We start from the raw sequence: 20,844 nt of genomic DNA on the forward strand, positions 1-20,844 counted from the left end.
AGAATTTACAAGGAAGCGTAAATTTAAAAAGCTGTAATTTGAAAGATTTACGGGGGGCTGATAGTTGCGTCCCATAAAGAAATACTGAGATGGATGCTTGCCACGACCTAGGGAGGGAGGGAGAAGGAAAGAGAAACAAAGTTGTCCTGCACTCTCTCTCTTAATTCAGTTCAATTCAAAGGGGCTTTATTGGCAGGGGAAACATACATTTACATTACCAAAGCAAGTGAAATAAACAAATAAAAATGAAATAAACTATCAGAAATGAACAGTAAACATTACACACAAAAGAGTTTCAAAATAATAGAGATTTTGAATGTTATATTATTGGCTATGTACAGTGTTATACAAGTAAGAGAGGAAAAAATAAATACAAAAAAATATGATTGTGTTTACAATGGTGTTTGTGCTCCACTGGTTGCCCTTTTTGTATAGCAACAGGTCACACATATTGCTGCTGTGATGGCACACTGTGGTATTTCACCTAATATAAATGGGAGTTTATCAAAATTGTATTTGATTTCAAATTATGTGTAATCTGAGGAAAATATACAGTTGAACTCGGAAGTTTACATACACTTAGGTTGGAGTAATTAAAACCTGTTTTTCAACCACTCCACACATTTCTTGTTAACAAACTACAGTTTTGGCAAGTCGGTTAGGACATCTACGTTGTGTGTGACACAAGTCATTTTTCCAACAATTGTTTACAGACAGATTATTTCACTTATAATTCACTGTATCACAATTCCAGTGGGTCAGAAGCTTGTAAAATTCTAGAAAATGATGGCATGGCTTTAGAAGCTTCTGATAGGCTAATTGACATCATTTGAGTCAATTGAAGGTGTACCTGTGGATGTATTTCAAGGCATACCTTCAAACTCAGTGCCTCTTTGCTTGACATCATAGGAAAATCAAAAGAAATCAACCAAGACCTCAGAAAACAAATTGTAGACCTCCACAAGTCTGGTTCATCCTTGGGAGCAATTTCCAAACGCCTGAAGGTACCACGTTCATCTGTACAAACAATAGTACGCAAGTATAAACACCATGGGACCACACAGCCATCATACCGCTCAGGAAGAAGCATTCTGTCTCCTAGAGATGAACGTACTTTGGTGCGAAAAGTACAAATCAATCCCAGAAAAGCAGCATAAAACCTTGTGAACATGCTGGAGGAAACCGGTACAAAAGTATCTATATCCACAGTAAAATCAGTCCAATATCGACATAACCTGAAAGGCCGCACAGCAAGGAAGAAGCCACTGCTCCAAAACCGCCATAAAAAAGTCAGACTACGCTGCACATGGGGACAAACTTTTTGGAGAAATGTCCTCTGGTCTGATGAAACAAAAATAGAACTGTTTGGCCATAATGACCATCGTTATGTTTGGAGGAAAAAGGGGTATGCTTGCAAGCTGAAGAACACCATCCCAACCATGAAGTACGGGGGTGGCAGCATCATGTTGTGGGTATGCTTTGCTGCAGAAAGGGCTGGTGCACTTCACAAAATAGATGGCATCATGAGAGAGGAAAGTTATGTGGATATATTGAAGCAACATCTCAAGACATCAGTCAGGAAAATGTTCTTCCCCAAACTTGAAACTCACATCTTCTTGAACTGCACTGTTGGTTAAGGGGTTGTAAGTAAGCATTTCACGGTATATCTACACTTGTTGTATTCGGCGCATGTGGCAAATCAAGTTTGATTTGATTTGACATAGGTGGCATGTTTGGGGAAGAACATTTTCACCATAAAAATGCACCTTTATAATAAAGCATTACATGCATAATCGCATTTGCGGTGTCTTTTGAGATTTTTTTTTCCCCCCGCTAATTGATTGCATTTTGTAACATTAATGTTTATAGCCTACTGTGGTTAGGCTCTCTCTTCACCAGTTGTAAAGTGGATTAATGTGCTTAACTTGAAGAAGTTATTTGGCCACTTTAGTTGTGATACAAACCTTATCAAATGGACATGAGGTGTGCGACTATGATTTGAAAGAGTTGACAAAAAAAGGCAAGCGCTGTTTCTTTCCTTATTGCAAACAAGCTGGGCATCATTTACAAGTGTCAATATACTGTATCATTCACAGGTGATAGGCCAATACTGTCACCCATCAGACTATTCTTAATTGAATCTTGTCTACATATAGTAAATAATATATGTGTGAAATTTGTTTTGATTTAGAATGGACCATTATCATGCACCTGTCTCAGAACATAGAAAATACATGTCATCTATGCACTTAAATAGCGAATTGAGGACGCTTTTCCCGTCGTTCATTTTCATGCCAGCCAGGTAGACTATACTCCTGTTGTAAAGAGAAGCAATGTGCTTAATATTAGGAAAGTTGAGAAATAAATATAGTAGGCCTTAGCCTATAGAAAGCTGATGTAATCCTCCTCTTTTTAAGAGGCCATAACTCTGTTTTCTCATGCATTTGCATAGCCTTTGAAATGTTATGCAACATGAGATCTTATGCAGTGTTTGATTTGATTTTCGATCACATTTGCATTGATGTCAGAGTGATTAGTGTCACTAGAGTGCTGAGTACCAGGCAGGTAGCATGTTTAGTAGGCTACAAATGACAATCAGCAGCATCAGAGCTTGAAAAAGCGTATTTACCGTGACTAAACGGTAACATGGAATTTAATTACACTCATGACTCGTGACCGCCGGTGTGGCGGTAATACGGTCACCGTAACAGCCCTAGGCCCCAGACCTTACAACCTTAGAGGGAAATGGGTTCTATAACTAATTCAAGTATTTTTTGCTAGATTCTAAGTGGGATGTTGAATTTTATGTTCCCTTTGATGGCCTAGAACATGGTTTCCCAAACTCGGTCCTGGGGCCCTCCCCTGGTTATTTGAATCAGCCCTATGCTAGGGCAAAAACTAAACGTGCACCCAGGGGGGCCCCAGAGCTGAGTTTGGGAAACACTGTTGGCCTAGAAGGCCCTTCTTGCTTGTCTCTCAGATCGTTCACAGCTTTATGGGAGTTACCAGTAGTGTTGATGTTAAGGCCGAGGTTGGTATAGTTCGTTGTGTGCTCTAAAGCAACGGTGTCTAGATGGAACTTGTATTTGTAGTCCTGGCAACTAGACCATTTTTGGAACATAATTATTTTTGTCTTACTGAGATTCCAGGTCTGACAGAATCTGCGCAGCATATCTAGGTGCTGCTGTAGGTGCTCCTTGTTTAGGGACAGAAGCACAAGATCATCCCAAAGACATTTGACTTCAGAGTAAAGTAGGGTGAGGCCGGATGCTGCAAACTGTTCTAGTGCCCTCACCAAGTCGTTGATATATACAGTACCAGTCCAAAGTTTTTTTTACTATTTTATACATTGTAGAATAATAGTGAAGACATTGAAACTATGAAATAACACATATGGAATCATGTAGCAACCAAAAATGTGTTAAACGAATCAAAATATATTTTATATTTGAGATTCTTCAAAGTAGCATCCCTTTGCCTTGATGACAGCTTTGCACACTCTTGGCATTCTCTCAACCAACTTCATGAGGTTGTCACCTGGAATGCATTTCAATTAACAGGTGTGCAATTGTGGAATTTCTTTCCTTGTTAATGCGTTTGAGCCAATCAGTTGTGCTGTGACAAGGTAGGGGTGGTATACAGAAGATAGACCTATTTGGTAAAACAAATCCATATTATGGCAAGAACAACTCAAATAAGCAAAGAGAAATGACAGTCCATCATTACTTTAAGACATGAAGGTCAGTCTATACGGAACATTTCAAGAACTTTGAAAGTTTCTTCCAGTGCATTTGCAACAACCATCAAGCGCTATTATGAAACTGGCTCTCATGTGGACCGCCACAGGAAAGGAAGACCGAGAGTTACCTCTGCTGCAGAGGATAAGTTCATTAGAGTTACCAGCCTCAGAAATTGAGGGCCAAATAAATGCAACATAGAGTTCAAGTACAGACACATCTCAACATCAACTGTTCAGAGGATACTGCGTGAATCAGGCCTTCATGTTCAAATTTCTGCAAAGAAACCACTACTAAAGGACACCAATAAGAAGAAGAGACTTGCTTGGGTCAAGAAACACGAGCAATGGACATTAGACCGATGGAAATCTGTCCTTTGGTCTGATGAGTCCGAATTTGAGATTTTGGTTTCGAACTGCCTTGTCTTTGTGAGACGCAGAATAGGTGAACCGATGATCTCCGTATGTGTGGTTCTCACCATGAAGCATGGAGGAGGAGGTGTGATGGTGTGTGGGTGCTTTCCTGGTGAGACTGTCTGTGATTGATTTAGAATTCAAGGCACACTTAACCAGGCTACCTCAGCATTCTGCAGCGATACGCCATCGTATCTGGTTTGCGCTTAGTGGGACTATCATATGTTTTTCAACAGGACAATGACCCAACACACCTCCAGGGGGTGTAAGGGCTATTTGACCAAGAAGGAGAGTGATGGAGTGCTGCATCAGATGACCTGGCCTCCACAATCACCCGACCTCAACCCAATTGAGATGGTTTGGACGAGTTGGACCACAGAGTGAAGGAAAAGCAGCCAACAAGTGTTCAGCATATGTGGGAACTCCTTCAAGACTGTTGGAAAAGCATTCCAGGTGAAGAAGGTTGAGAGAATGCCAAGAGTGTGCAAAGCTGTCATCAAGGAAAAGAGTGGGTTCTTTTTAGAATCTAAATTAAAATATATTGGTTACTTTTTGGTTAATACATTATTCCATATGTGTTATTTTACTACAATGTAGAAAATAGTAAAAATAAAGAAAAATCTTTGAATGAGTAGGTGTGTCCAAACTTTTGACTGGTACTGTATGGCTGTGTGCTCTCTAGAAGGAGAGGAATACTCCACAGCACTTTGATTACAATAAACAGAACAGGGGATTTAAAACAAAACCACACCATTAAACCATCGCTGTCCCTCCTCCTCCACTTACAGTACTAAGCCAGACTGGATCAGTGGTTTATACAGGTGTGTGGGTGTAGTTAACAATGAGCGTAGTTTTCAGCATTGTGATGATCGGAACAAAGGTACTAACGGCCATACAAAAAGGAAAAAACCCATTACTGGCAGCCATGTTTGCACTCTGTCTTCACACACACGCGCACACACAGTGGAGCACACACACACACACACACACACACACACACACACACACACACACACACACACACACACACACACACACACACCAGTGGAGCCAGCAGTGGAGTTTTGGGGACAGGACAACAGGATAATAAATTGAGGGGCCGCGTGCCACAGGTGATGGTGTGACGCCTCCTCTCTCTCTCTCTCTCTCTCTCTCTCTCTCTTTTTTCCTGTATTTATGCTCCACGACTCATTTCTCCTCTTTCATCTGTCGTTTCGTCTCCTCCAGTCCTCTGCCCTGACGTTCTCATCCATCTTCCATTTCTGCCATATCTCCCTCTCTCCCTCCTTCCTTTTGCCCTCTGACAATGATCACTCTCTCCCTGGGGCCATGGGAGCTGGATGTATGGGAGAGGGGGTAGAAAGGAGGGAATGGTGGAGGAGGGGGTTGAGGGGGGAGTAGGATCTAAGGGTGCAGTGTTATTGGAACAGGCGAGTCATTTGGTTCTGAGAATGAGAACAGCCTGGTAGCTACATGGAGCGAGGTCAGAGTTCATGGGGAGGAGAAAGAACAACAGTGAAACCAGATCTGATTCCCAGCAGGCGACTCAGCGGGGGAGCAGGGATAGGGTCTGTGTGTGTGTAAACAGGGGCAAGGAGTAGTTAGCTACTTACGTCAGTGGCTAGGGACCCTGCGCTCTCCAGGACGGGGGCAGGACTACGATCCTCATAGTGCTGCAGCCTCTCGTGGATCTGAAGGAGAAACAGAAACAAAGGAGAGAATGAGAGAAAGAAAATATAGTTTGTTGTGGTGAGAGAGGGGTTGGAGGGTCAGCGGGGAGGCTGGGCTAAGCAAACACACACAGGGCAGAGGGCAGGCTAGGGTCCCAGTTGAGGTAGCTCGTGTATGCGCACACACACACACGCACACACGCGCACGCACGCACGCACACACACACACACACTCACTTACATACACACAAATACACACACTAGAAACACACTATCAGAGGGCTACCGGAGCACAACAGACTGCTTTAGTACTGTTCAGTTCATTCTCCAATTGTACAATCAATCCCCTTCTCGTCCACCCGCTGGATTTGCCTTAGTGGGTATGGATTACTAAACATTTCAACAGCTTCACAACATACTTCATTATCAATAACAGCACTGCAACGTCAGAACCCAGCGTTAGTCCTAGGACAGGAAAATAAACTGTGGAAAAAAACATGTTTTAACACTTTACACAGACAGACCCACATCTCTCGCTGCTATCATCACAGAGAGAAAGAGCCGAAGATGAAGTGAGGGGGAGAGAGAGAGAGGAGGAGAGAGAGAGAGAGGGTGGAGCGATCAAGAGATAGGGAGAAAGAGAGAGCGAGATAGACATAGGAATAGAGGGAGCGAGAGGAACAGAGGGAGAGAGAGGCTGATATGATCAGATCTGTCAGTGACATCAACCCAGCTGTCATGTGTGATGTACGAGCTGCTGTCGAAGAATGCGACGACAACACAGGATGTTGTCAGAGCCAATCAATTATCGGAGAGGGACAACCACTCCCCCACTGCTTCTCGCTCCATCCCTATATCCCAGGACGAGGGTGTGGAGCTGGGCCAAGGGTTGAGTGACAGCTGGGCCCAGGCCATGGATCCTCGATTATTCCTGGATGTCCCTGCAGCCAACCGACATTCCAGCACGACGAGGCAGGGGGAGTAAGCCCTCTGGCTTGGGTGACAGAAGAAACCTGGCTTGGTGATCATGAAGCCTGTTGGGCCTACGTAGCACGGCACTCATGCTCTCTGCCTCTCGCTCTCTGTCTCTCGCTCTCTCGTTCTTTCTCTCCCTCTCGCTTGCCTCCTCCTTCTATCTCTCTGCAGACATGGAGCAGTGACAAACCACAACCAGAGAATCCCTCACTAGGATGAGGAGAATAATGAGATGAGGATGAGAGAGTTTGTTTTCTAACACGTTGTTAACAACTACAGTTGCTGTGTTATTAAAACATCTGTTTCTCTCTCTCCCTAGCTTTTTCATTTCTGTCACCGACCAGGGTAAAAAATGAAGGGGATTTTATTTGAACAAAACATCATGTTGTTTGTCATTTCAGTCATTTAGCAGTCGCTCTTATTCAGAGCAACTTACAGGAGCAATTAGGGTTGAGTGCCTTGCTCAAGGGCACAGACAGATCTTTCACCTTGTCGGTGCAGGATTCAAACCACTCTTAACCGCTATGTTACCTGCAGAGCATTGCAGAGCGACTATGGTTTTTTATAGAAGGGAAATAGGTTGCAACATAGCTAAACTAGAAGAACTCTATATTTTGAAAAGGATCTAATCTATGATAAGGAGAAGTGCACAGATCAGGTTGCAAAGCTACCAGTAGTTTACCAAAGTTACCGGAATCTTCAGTAATTTTTGGTAATTAACATTGGAAATGTATACTTGAATTACAAAAAAAAATAAACATGAATAGTATTAATTTTACGGTTTATCTGTTTCCTTTTGTCCATGAGTTTCTTCTAAATAGACCTACTGTATGATTCAAGAGAAAATTGCCTAATAATTGAAAAAGGCGTCTAATCAATCCCACAAGTAACTGCTGCCCCTCATGATACGGCCCCCACCCCCATCAAAGTTGCCCCTTCTTGTCCTATATAGTGAACTACTTTCGACCAGGCCCATAGGGTTCTCGTCAATAGTAGTGCACTATATAGGGAATAGGGTGCCATTTCGGACACACACTCAGACTAAGGCTTGGGACAGGGATGCCTCTACGGCAGACACAGGGTTGGTAGCCCGGAGAATCAAACAAATCTGAAGGCATGGATTTAAAGATCAACATCACACAGGTTTGACACACTTTCTGAGGTAAGATATAACTGTGCGCTTATGTAGCGATAGCAATCACAATTCGAACCTCAAGTATCTCAAGGATACTGATAACCGGTATGAATCACATTGCAGACAGAGGACTAAGCTAAATACTCTTTCTGTGCTGTTCTACAGTAGCCTAATCTCTTCAGCCTACAGGGTTCATGATCCTCACCCCACAGCCCATAAAAGGGCACAGGAGAAGCTCTAGTTACTTCATCTGTCCTGCTGCACATCCATCTATCGCTCTGAAAAACAAGGTGAAAGAATGTCACTGTCTTCTGCCTTCCAGCATTCCAGAATGAGAATCACATCTGCTTAGCTAGTTCCACCGACTCCGAGTTACCAGGAACCGGTCTGTTGCTTCGTTACTGTGGAATTTCGCTGCTAAAATGTGAGATCCAATGGCAATGCTTTTATTTACAACTACAGGACTGCATCCAAACGGCGTCTCGGTCCGTGAGTGGAGCAGAGGACAGGAATGCATCTGTCCGCCTGCCGATCGGGCCCATGTCAGAGCCAGCGCCGTCACGTATTTTAAAGTCATTATGAGCTGCTTTACATATCATAGCTGCATTCTTCAGGCCCCCAGCGATACACTGCTAGTGCTCCTGGCAGGCAGAAAGTCTGTGTGTGTGTGTGTGTGTGTGTGTGTGTGTGTGTGTGTGTGTGTGTGTGTGTGTGTGTGTGTGTGTGTGTGTGTGTGTGTGTGTGTGTGTGTGTGTGTGTGGCGGTGGAAAAACCTCAGGTCTGTAACACAGAGGTAGTGTGTAACAGCCAGGCAACGTCAGGTCAGGGGCTAAGCTAAACCTAGAGTAGAACTAGAGGCTAGGGATGCCTCCCAAATGGCACCCTATGCCTCCAAAATGTTCCCTATATAGGCTAGTGCACTACTGTTGACCAGGGCCCATAGGGTCCTGGTCAAATGTAGTGCACTACATAGGGAATAGGCCATTGGTGTAACGGGCGTCGTATAAAGGGGACCAAGGCGCAGCGTGTTGCGTGCTCATAATTATATTCTAATGAAAACGAACACTTATACAAAAGAAACAAAACGACAGTCAACAGGTCAGTCAGGTTACGAGAACGAAACAGAAAACAACTACCCACAAAACACAATAGAACAAACCCCAACTTAAATATGATCTCCAATTAGAGACAACGCGAATTAGCTGCCTCTAATTGGAGATCATCCCAAAACTTCAACATAGAATTAGAAAAACAAGAACTAAACATAGAAACAAAAAACATAGAATGTGTCACACTCTGACCTAGGAGAGCTGTGTTTTCTCTGTTTAGTTAGGTCAGGGTGTGATAGGTGGGTGGGCATTCTATGTTTTGTTTTCTATGTTTTGGCCGGGTATGGTTTCCAATCAGAGGCAGCTGTCTATCGTTGTCTCTGATTGGAAGCCATACTTAGGCAGCCTGTTTTTCCCTGTGTTTTTGTGGGATCTTGTTTTTGTGCAGCTGTGTGTGAGCAGCCCCAGAACGTCCCGTTTGTTTCAGTTTCACCTGTTTATTGTTTTTGTTCAAGTTCACAATAAAATATGTGGAACTACCGGCACGCTAATTTATGACGGGGAATTTGAAGATAGCATTCGTGACAGAATGCCCACCCATATCACACCCTGATCTAACTAAACAGAGAAAAAACAGCTCTCTTAGGTCAGAGCGTGACAATTGGGGACGTATTCAAAGGGCTAGAGGCAGGAGAATGCACAGCCACAGGCAGGAATCAAAGGCAAGGATCCTGACTGCAGTGAGGAGAGGACGGAGCAGGATGACAAATACAGAATTTCTTCTTTTAAAAGAGCGGTGGAGTCGCTCACCCGCAAAACGCTGCCTGGATGCTCAGAGCAGAGCGGAGGTCCCTGAAGTGAGGGGCTTAAAGGGATGAATGTGTACATTTACAGGGAGAGGCGCTTCAGAAAACAGGCTACAATGAACCAGTGTGTCCTGATCTCCCAGTGGAGCCCCCAGGCTAGGTTGTGTCCCGTTCCAGAAATACCCTACAGGATTAAAATACACACAGCAATACACTAAACATAAACACAAGGATAGGAATACGAACCCTGAATTGGAGGTGATGTTAATGTTTGAAGTAGGAGAACATTTCCAGAAGGGATTTAAGCCACCCTAAGAAGACAACATCAGTCTTCCTTATCTTCAGTAATTAGTCTTGGACGTCAACCCCTGCTGTGACTCAAAGTCATGGTTACCAGGTTTAAAGTTTGGTCTGTGATCCTGGCTTCAATGGCAGGGAACCCCTGTGGCATGGCAGTCCAGTACCAACACACTGAGGAGGGCACAGAGGAGAGGCCAACAACAGGGGAGCACATCCTCCAAAAACAGAGAGAGAGAGATAGAGAGATAGAGAGAGAGAGAGAAAGACAGAAAGATGAAAGAGAGGGCTGGATTGTGTTTCGACTTGCGGGACCCACGAGGAGGTCTGGAGCTCCTGGTTAACGTAGTCTGGCCAGAGACGCTCGGCTTGACCCGTCCACTGCTCTACTCACCCACCCGTCCTCTTCACCACCTCTCCATCCCTCCGCTCCTGTTTCCAGCAGTAGCCAACAGAGTGTATCCAGTATCCAGAATCCACTGGTGGCTCAGATCACTACAGCTACTAACTCCAGAACACCTCATCAACACCTCTCAACATGGAGGGAAAGAGACTCAGTGAGGGAGGGGAGACAGGGGAGACAGGCCAGGAGACCGGACAGACAGACAGACAGATGTGCAGGCTTGAGACTAAAATGCCTGTCAGTCAGTGTTTACCCAAGAACCCAGGTTCTCATCTTCTCTCACACCGGGTTGGCTTACAGCAGATCCCTGGAGATGGCCTGGTCTGGTCTGGCTTGGTGACCTGGACATTGTGATTAGGAGCTTTAGACAGAGCATGGAGAAGGCCATCCTCAACCATCTAACTGCCACTGAGCACTAGCTCAAAGACTTTCAAATTACCTCAAGAGCACCTCTTGTGGCCAATTGACCCTTAAAGCAGCCATAAAATGGTAATGTAGACAGCACTTGAGACTGCTGAGGGGAAAGAGGCTTGCTGTTGTGGTGGTGTATTGTAGTGTAGTTAGGCTGCTGCCTCCTCCACCGTGCCTTCGCAAGGAGACAACACCAAATCAATGTGTTGAGCGGTACTGATACCTGTCGCCCTACTGAATTTGACCTCTCAGCCTTCCTCTGGAGGTGGCTGAAACGCACAAGGAGCGCAGGGAGCACCTTGCCTTGAGGAGTCAGGCCGGTGCACAGAGGTGAAAGAGAGGGCTGGATTGTATTTGTATTGCTTTTAAATCTTTTTAATGAATTTGTTTCTTATTAACACTTTGTTCTAGCTAGCAATTTGTGTAGGTAGCTATCAAGTAAACACTATTTGTGTAGGTAGCTATCAAGTAAACACTAAGCTTCGGTTCTGCTAGGAACACGCTCGGCTCTCGTTTGACGTGGAAGAGGCCTGGAGAATGTGACAGCTTATTAAGAGCAGATGCACTGGGGGGGGACAGAGAGAGAAAGAGAAGGGGTCCAGGTTGCTGTGACAGCCATATCATTAAGTTAGTTAAAGGATAGATTTCCTTACGGAGCACTACACAGCTAGGAAAGTGAGAGTGTTGGCTGCTGGGTAAGAGGACCCCAGAGTAGGCCCTGTTTATTCTGCATGGGGAGACGAGACAGTGCACTCACTGCTGAAGGAGACACTAGAGGAGTCCAGGGGCGCACGCTCATGCACACGCATACACACACGCACCTAACCGCAGTCCTAAAGAAATACAGCCAGCCAATGAGCCAAACACCTTTAGCACAGTACAGGGTTTCTATTTGCATTTTTAATTTCCAATATCCAATTTCATTACACGTAAAATAAAAACTATGCAGTGATTTAACCCTGACCCTAACCCATTTATTCCACGTGGCATTTATTAAACAAGTTAATTCAAAAGATTTATACAGGCTATTGGGTTGAAAACAAAACTAGTCACTTAGAGAATGTTCAGGGCAAAATGGCAGATAAACTACACACATCCCTATAATGGAGGTGGTAGGAACTAGGAAGCAGTGTTTAAGTTCCAGGTTAGAGGTTATAACCATGGTGTTTTCACACAGACAGTTCAGCACAGTAGTCCTAAACCTGGAGTAGTGGACTTTCCAACTCGAATCTAACAGACAAGAAGTTGAAGCTATAGGTAAATGGTAAATCAACCTATTATTGATCTCCAAAAACCCAGCAGCCATGGTTCAAGCCTTTGAGTTTCCAACCCATTCTATGCTCAATAGGCCATGTGTCTGGAGTGACTGGGGTGAGCTTGTCTACTTTCTCAACTTTCTTTCCTACTGTACCTATCACAACCCCATTCTGTTTTGGGCCCTGTCCGCTGTCTGTCTGTCTGGCTCGGTCTTGGCTCTGTCCGTAGCAGCTTGTTTGTCTACATTGAGCATGATGTTTCACATGTCACACTGCGCTTGTCCATTAAACAGATAAGAAAATGTTTGGATGGCAGCCTAAGCACCAGAGTACAATGTTGCTGTGAGGACAGGGGATGTAGTTTAGATGTGATATAGCTTTTTAAACCATAAATAACTAACTTAAGTCAATAAGTATAGGCCTATACTCTCTAAAGAGCAACATGGTAAATTGAACCACTTTAGCTTTCTACAGTTATTAGTGTCTGTCAATGTACAATAAGCACATTGCATATATGTTTTTATGTGTAAAAGTGAATGAATCTATAGCAGGGCAGCCCAATTCCGGCCCTTGAGGGCCGAAACAAGTCTGGTTTTCATCCTCTCCTTCTAATCAGGGACTAATTCAGACCTGGGACACCAGGTGAGTGCAATTGACTAACAGGTAGAAACAAAACTTACTCCAGGACCGGAAATGGGCAGCCCTTATCTATAGGGTGCATACAGTGACAACTGACGCAGGCAAGTGAGAGGACAGTTACACCTGGGTCCTGTTTCCAAGAGGAAAGAGTCTGTATCCTAAACGGCCCCCTATTCCATATGTAGCACACCACTTATATAACCCTATGGGCCCTGGTCGAAGGTAGTGCACTACATAGGGAAAAGGATGCCATTTTCCCTATGGTTCCAGGCCAAAACTGGTGCACTATATTGGAATAGGGTGCCATTTGAGCTAGGGGCCCTGGTCAAAAGTAGTGCACTATGTAGTGAATAGGATTCCATTTCGTATGCAGACAGAGGCTAACGTTCCCTCCACACCCCTTAGGTGTTTGCTCAGGTTCCCAAGAGGAGGTCCCGTTCCCCCTAAATAATAAATGAGGGACTCGGCGGCAACAGGGCCCAGCTGGAGGAGGCTTATGAGCCGAGCCCAGAGCCCCAGACCCAGAGACGATTAGCTGCTTTTTATTGCTGTGTGGCCATGCAGGGTGTGGGGTATTGGAGTCTGTGTGTGTGTGTGTGTGTGTGTGTGTGTGTGTGTGTGTGTGTGTGTGTGTGTGTGTGTGTGTGTGTGTGTGTGTGTGTGTGTGTGTGTGTGTGTGTGTGTGTGTGTGTGTGTGTGTGTGTGTGTGTGTGTTGTGCAGGGTTTAGATGGCTCAGAGGGTATACTGTACATTCTGAAGCTAGGAGCTAAGCCAGGAGGCTTGAAACAATGTCCTTCCTGGGATCTCCCAGTAGTGCTGAAGGGCTGGATGGGGTGAGGTCCATAGACAGGTCCAGGATCAGACACAGACACAGTCTGAGGTAGAGTGGAGGTGGAGAGGGCAGCCTATGGCTGGTGAACCCTTGCTCTAGTCTTCCTATGCATATGTTCTCCTGACTGTTGCTGCTTGGAAACATTCTATGTAGCCCAATTTGTGTATAGCCTAGGCCTATGTCATGGTTGTGTTTTTATGACTAGGACTGCAGTCAAATAATTTGTTTGACCATATAAATTATATTAAGTGACTAATCCATGGAATCATTACATTCCAGTTCAAGTGAGACCATATATGCAATGACCACAAACTAGTCAAATCTACCAGAGACTTCAACTAAAGCTAATGTACGTCTCTAACGAGCCAACGCTAAAGCACCTTTCCATGTCATTAAAGCATTTCAGCATTTGAAGAGCAAACAGCTCACGACCACTTCAAGAGCTCTACAGTATACTGGCAAGTGTCTTCACTGACATTTTTCAACCTCTCCCTGTCTGAGTCTGTAATACCAACATGTTTCAAGCAGACGACCATAGTCCCTGTGCCCAAGAAAACGAAGGTAACCTGCCTAAATGACTACCGACCCGTAGCACTCACGTCTGTAGCCGTGAAGTGCTTTGAAAGGCTGGTCATGGCTCACATCAACACCATTATCCCAGAAACCCAAGATCCACTCCAATTTCCATACAATTTCCAACAGATCCACAGATGATGCAATCTCTATTGCACTCCACACTGCCCTTTCACACCTGGACAAAAGGAACACCTATGTGAGAACTCTATTCATTGACTACAGCTCAGCGTTCAACACCATAGCGCCCTCAAAGCTCATCACTAAGCTAAGGACCCTGGGACTAAACACCTCCCTCTGCACTTGGATCATAGACTTCATAACGGGCCACCCCCAGGTGGTAAGGGTAGGTAACAACACATCCGCCACACTGATCCTCAACACGGGGGCCCCTCAGGGGTGTGTGCTCAGTCCCCTCCTGTACTCCCTGTTCACTCATGACTGCACGGCCAGGCACGACACCAACACCATCATTAAGTTTGCCAATGACACAACAGTGGTAGGCCTGATCACCGACAACGATGAGACAGCCTATAGGGAGGAGGTCAGAGACCTGACCGTGTGGTGCAAGGACAACAACCTCTCCCTCAATGTGATCAAGACAAAGGAGATGATTGTGGACTACAGGAAAAAGAGGACACGAGCACGCCCCTATTCTCATCGAAGGGCTGTAGTGGAGCAGGTTGAGAGCTTCAAGTTCTTTGGCGTCCACATCACCAACAAACATACTTATTTCCCTCATTAAAATGCAAATCAATTTATACAATTTTTGACATGCATTTTTCTGGATATTTTTGTTGTTATTCTGTCTCTCACTGTTCAAATAAACCTACCATTAAAATTATAGACTGATCCTTTCTTTGTCAGTGGGCAAACGTACAAAATCAGCAGGGGATCAAATACTTTTTTTCCCCCACTGTATATATTACCTCAATTACATCGACTAACCGGTGCCCCCGCACATTGACACATTTTAGCATTTTTCTTAAAACTGCATTGTTGGTTAAGGGCGTGTAAGCATTTCACTGTAAGGTCTACACCTGTTGTATTCGGCACATGTGACAAATACAGTTTTATTTTATTTATATCAGGGAGGGAAGCGACTGAGGCTTTATCGCAAATTGCACCCTATTCCCTATATAATGCACTACTTTTGACCATAGCCCTATGGATCCTGGTCAAAAGTAGTGCACTGCCAAGCCTAGCCTATTAGCATCTAACTAGAGCAGAATTAAAGGGAAAACTGACCGACCACAAACGAGGCTGCTCAGGGCTCACGCTGAAGGCCTGCTGACAGAAAGTTGGTCTCCGACCACCCCGCACCTGATTCAGGTGGAAATTGAACGTTGTATTATATTTCCGGTGGCTTTTTGTGGAGCGAGGAACTTGGCGAGGGAACAGTAAGAAAGGGAGGAATTTATAGAAAGCACACTTGAGTAACTCACTTTAATTTGAAAGGAAGAAGAATGTCTGTGTCGTTTTAGCTCGGAAACACACACTGGGCTGTTACACATCCAGTACAGGCTCTACTCATGCAGCTGGGGCCGTTGCCGTACCGATTAAAAGTCTGCAAAGTAGTGCACTGTGCAGAGGCTCTGGATGCATCCCAAATGGCACCCTACTCGATATATAGTGCGCTATAGGTCCCTGGTCAAAAGTAGTGCACTATAATGGGAATGGGGTGCCATTTGGGATGCAAACTCTCTGAACTTGGCCTCGGCTGAAAGACTATGTTAGACAATATTTGTTTCATCTCCATGACATAATCTGATTAACAGGAATGCTAGGGGCCCAACTGTCTGTCTGGAAGGGCATTTTGCACAACCTCAACATGTAAAAAAAAAAAAAAAAGTGATGTAATCAACGACTACATTTTTTCAATTGGAGCTATGAAAGTATATCAAAAAATATAAAAACTGATTTGCAATAGTATTTCAATCTGAAATAAGTATGGTTTGAAATGCATCAGAAAGGTATTTGGAAGTTCAAGAAAACATCAAGGAAAACATCAGGCAATAATTGTGTATGATCTTCTGTGTAGAAAAGTACATAATCATTGATGATGTTCTTTTTCCAACAGACTGATTTAATGCCTGGTCCTGTCCACTCTGTTCTAAGGTTCTGATAGAAACAGAAGACATATCTTTGCTGCTGAGAGTCTTATCTTTTAGGAATGGGGTCATAATATTTTCTAGATGAATCCATTAAAAAGTTAGAACCCCATTTGTGAAAGAAAACCTAAACTGATCTGTTTATAAGAAACACATTTAGCGGCTACGGGAGGTTACTCACATAACCCCGGTTCTATGAACCAAGCGACCCCATTTCCAAATCAGGCGACCCCCACACGGGGCCACGACCCCTAGTTTGGGAAACGCAGTGCAACCCCTCTCTCGCTATCCCTCCCTCCCTCCCTCTCGGTCTTCTTCTACCTCTGCTAGGGATTTAGTCCTAACCAGGCACCCAGCCATTCGATGCTCCACAATAACCCAGGTGAGACATGATGGTTACCATATGAGCAGGAACAGCTCACGTTTAAAGCTGTTTAAACGTCAGATTACTAGGATGTTTTCTCTGCTATTAGCCTCTTCCAATACCTCTATTTCTCAGCCCTGTGTAGTGACGGGTGGACTCTGGATCTGCAGAAGTGTGTGTGTGTGTGTGTGTGTGTGTGTGTGTGTGTGTGTGTGTGTGTGTGTGTGTGTGTGTGTGTGTGTGTGTGTGTGTGTGTGTGTGTGTGATCGGATAGTAGGGTTTAAAGTAATGGTGTCACTGACGATAGCCATGTTCACCTGAGCAACGGCGGTTTCTTTCTGCCAGGCAGGCTCCCATGTAAGGTGAGAGGGTTGTCTGGTACTGTACGCTGTCTCTCTCTCTCTCTCTGTATCTATGTCTGGCAGGGTCTGTCGGGCTGACATTCGGGTACCAGGGAAGAAGGAAACACACAGTAACAGGCCAGCCTGTCTGTCTAAAGCAGGATTAGAACAAACACCCCTCCATTCAGCCTTCATTACTAAGACACGCTAACAGCTCATTCAACTCAGCTTTCTTTGAGAAAAGAAAGAGAGAGAGAAAGTGAAACAAAGAACACTAAAGATATAAATGTCTTGTCTTGGAGGAAGAAGATAAATGTGCGTGCTCTCTTTCACGTCACCCTGAATTATTGCCCTGCTTCACGGCTGGGCGGGCCGGGGCGGGACATCATTCTTCTTTAATAGGGTATATATTACGCTACAGTAGCGACGGCAAATCAGGCCACATTAGGCTGTAAATCTTGTGGGTATTTATAGATTGCAGCTGACGCGAACCACAGTGTGAGAGCCAGGCAGCCGGTCGCAGGGAGTCGGTGACAGGTTGGCTCAGAAAGTTGGTGGCCTGATGGTGGTGGTGGAATTCACATTGCTAAGTGGCTGGTGCCAATTCATTACCGGGAACATTACCGAGAATATTAACCATTTATAAAGCAACCGCCGCTGAGCCCTCTCCCACTCTCACCCTCCTTCCAATCCTAACTGTCAGCCCTTGACAATCACATAGCTTGTTGGTGGGCTCTCCTCTGTTGAACGTTTCAAACGTTTTTTTAAGGGGAGAGGTGGAAGCAAGGAGGAGAAGGAGTGTATGAGTTACAAGATTTGCTCTGTTGGCTCCTCACCAGCCACCAGTCTCTCAGACTCACACATCAGACTGGCATTTCCCGAAACCCAAAACACTTAACCCAGTCAATTCAGGTCCCATCTACCTGCACAGTTCTATTGAGACTCAGTAGCTGGCAATGGGTAGTTGAGGTTTTCCTTTCTCTTAACAGACTCCCCCTACTGGGGAACTACAGGTACTGCAAAGCCAAGGCCCTGCAAAGTTCAAACTTTTCAACAACTTCAACAGCCTGAGGTCTGTCACTGTGAATAGACACAGGCTTTGAGCTCTTTCAGGGTTTAGGATTGGGAATCAGTAAGGGAACATAAACACATCACTTTCCCCACACAGACAGACAGAGTTTCCTTCCCCAGGAGAGATGTATAATAGGGAATAACCCTGATCAGCCATGATCCTGTGTGGTCAAAGACCAGAGGCCTCATTTATAAAACTGTGCGGAGGATTCACATCAAAAGGTGGCATATGGAGGAAACACAGAAAGTGCTTACTCACAAACATTCAGATTTATATAACAGTGAGCATACACGTCCCACGGCGGTTTCCCTATATAAATCACAATCAACTTGGCACATGTGAAATTTGGCGCACGTGAGCGAGCGTCTTGTCACACCCTTTTAACGCCCATAGTTGCCTATAAATAGTCAGTGAAATGCCCCTAATTAATATTCATCCATACTGCATGACGACAATGACAGCAAATCCAGACAGAAAGGCAAAAAAAATTAATTTCACCTAGTGTGAAATGGAAGTTCTTGAAGGGGAGGTTGAAGCAAGAAAATATATATTGTTTGGTGGACACAGTGTGGGCATTACAAATGCCAAAAAGGCGTTAGAGTGGCAGCACGTGGCGGACGCTGTGAATGCTGCTGGCTCAGAAGGTCAGCAGACCCTCTCAGGAATAAAAAAGAAGTGGTCCGACATAAAAGTGGAGGCCAAAAGGCGCATAGCCTTACACAGACAAAGTGTTTGTGCCACCGGCGGCGGAAAGGGGACATCGGAGCTCAACCCCCTTGATGAGCGACTTGCCGGTATTAAGGGGAATCCCTCCTGAGTGGAGTAGTGACGGAGGTGGAGGGGGACACGGACATGCAGGACGCGGATTATATGTAATTAGTATTCCCTCGTTTGAATAGAGTAAACCAAATGCATTCAAGTTGTGTTTAAACATTTATTTACACAAACCATTGTGACATTTTCTATTGTTTTTAGTCGCTGCATGTTCCAGCATGGTCGGTGGTGCTGCAGCTGAGCAGGAGCTGAGTGCGCCCAGCCCCGGCGTCTCCACTGCACCTCGTCCGTCACAACCCTCCAGCGCCCGTGTCCTCACAGATGCAGTCCTGCAAACGCAAAGAGACACCATCGACGCTATTAACGAGGTTGCCACGGAGTTAAAGTGGTTGCCAAGGAGTTGAGGTGGGACAGGCACGGCTTGGATTCTGCAGGTGCTTCTCTGTAAAGCTGGGCCCACTACAGCACAGAGATCCAAGAGAACATCTCTTGGTAATCGGAACCGACTCATAAACCACTCATCATCGGCCAGTAAATCTTGCTGGTCTCTGAAAATTCGCTCTCTCCGATTTCTTCCAATCGCCAAATCTTCCAACAGTGCCAAAGCAGCCATTGTGTGTCATTACGCATTGTAATTGCATGCTTTTTAAACCCACCCATTTGATTGTCAAAGCTACCCAATTGCGTAACACCTTCAGGTGTGGTAATTACCCTGATTGTAACTGACAATGACAGCGCCATTATCACATTGACAGTTCTGCGCAACGAACATGTGATAACAATACATGAAACTGCGCACTCGTATCAGCCCGACTGAGGCATCGAAAACAGCTCAGTTTAATCGTAAATTGTCCTACTGTTCACCTTATTATTTACGAGAATACATTTTATAACATGCAAGTATTGTTTAATAATTACAGATCCAATTAAATATGATTCCCAATTAAACTGTACAACATATTTGAGTGGTTCTTTTGCAAAAACAGATATCTCCGTTTGTTTTTATTATCCTAAATCATGTTTTTTTGTGTGGTTTTTTTATGTGCACTCCAGGGAACTCTTCATATATAATACATTAAAGGTAATATTTCGATTTATTTTACACAATGATATCAATTTCACACCGTTTCTCGAGTTTCATCCTGCCATCGGAGTCGCAGTTTCTCATTTCTCCAGTGTCCGTGGAGGACCGCACATTCTCCCGTCAAGTTTGCTTAGAAAGAGGCGTACGTCTTCTTTTGTGCCTACGCAACGTTTATAAATGAGGCCCCAGGTGAGGTCCACCCACATGCCTGCCTAAATGTTATGGAAATGTGACCACAATCTTTACCATAATTATATCTGTACCATTTTAGATGAGCTTTTCTTTGGGCTGACACAATCTGCACTTTGAACATATGCAGACCTACCCATCATTATCTGGTGAAAATGCCTTAGTCCAAAGTCATGCATAACAAACTGAGCAGGTCTTTACCCAAGCATCTGAGCTATTTCATAAATGTGTCCCAAGTCGCACATTATTCCCTATAAAGTAGTGCACTATAGGGAATAGGGTGCCATTCAGGATGCACCCATAAAAAACACACTGCTTGCAGTGGCAAAGCACAACCTGGATCCTGGACAAACACGTGCTAATAGAGAAAAGGTTTCTATAGTGAGGGGAGGAAAAATATGATGTCAGTTTTCTCTCCCCCTCCCTTCCCTTGTCTATGACACAAAGATGGCAGCCAAACAGACTGGTCAAAAACTGGCTGCTACTGACTGACCATTTTTTTTTTTTTTTTTTACAGTACTTCAGAACTTATTAAAGGCATAGTTTGGGATGCTAGCTGATCAACAACACGTCCAGTCTTTGCACTAACACTAGCATTGGCTTGTGAAACTACCTCTAACTTCATACTGGACGCAGACACAAAAATAGTATCCACGAGTTCATCTGAAGTAGACAACTAATTGCCAAAATCTCAAACTACACACCTGTAAAC

At 44.6% G+C, this 20,844-nt stretch overlaps 1 protein-coding gene across 3 annotated transcripts in view; it reads right to left on the minus strand.

Moving 5' to 3' along the window:
- The window catches only part of LOC115195893 (MAGUK p55 subfamily member 7-like), a 298,114-nt gene that overhangs the window by 110,728 nt on the left and 166,542 nt on the right, over window positions 1-20,844 (minus strand). For all 3 annotated transcript variants that reach the window (XM_029756238.1, XM_029756237.1, XM_029756236.1), the window contains one exon: window positions 5,764-5,841. In XM_029756238.1, the coding sequence (XP_029612098.1) occupies window positions 5,764-5,841 (78 nt within the window). The remainder of the gene's footprint in view (window positions 1-5,763; window positions 5,842-20,844) is intronic.

This window comes from Salmo trutta, chromosome 6 (assembly GCF_901001165.1).
Source record: "Salmo trutta chromosome 6, fSalTru1.1, whole genome shotgun sequence".
Lineage (NCBI taxonomy): Eukaryota > Metazoa > Chordata > Actinopteri > Salmoniformes > Salmonidae > Salmo > Salmo trutta.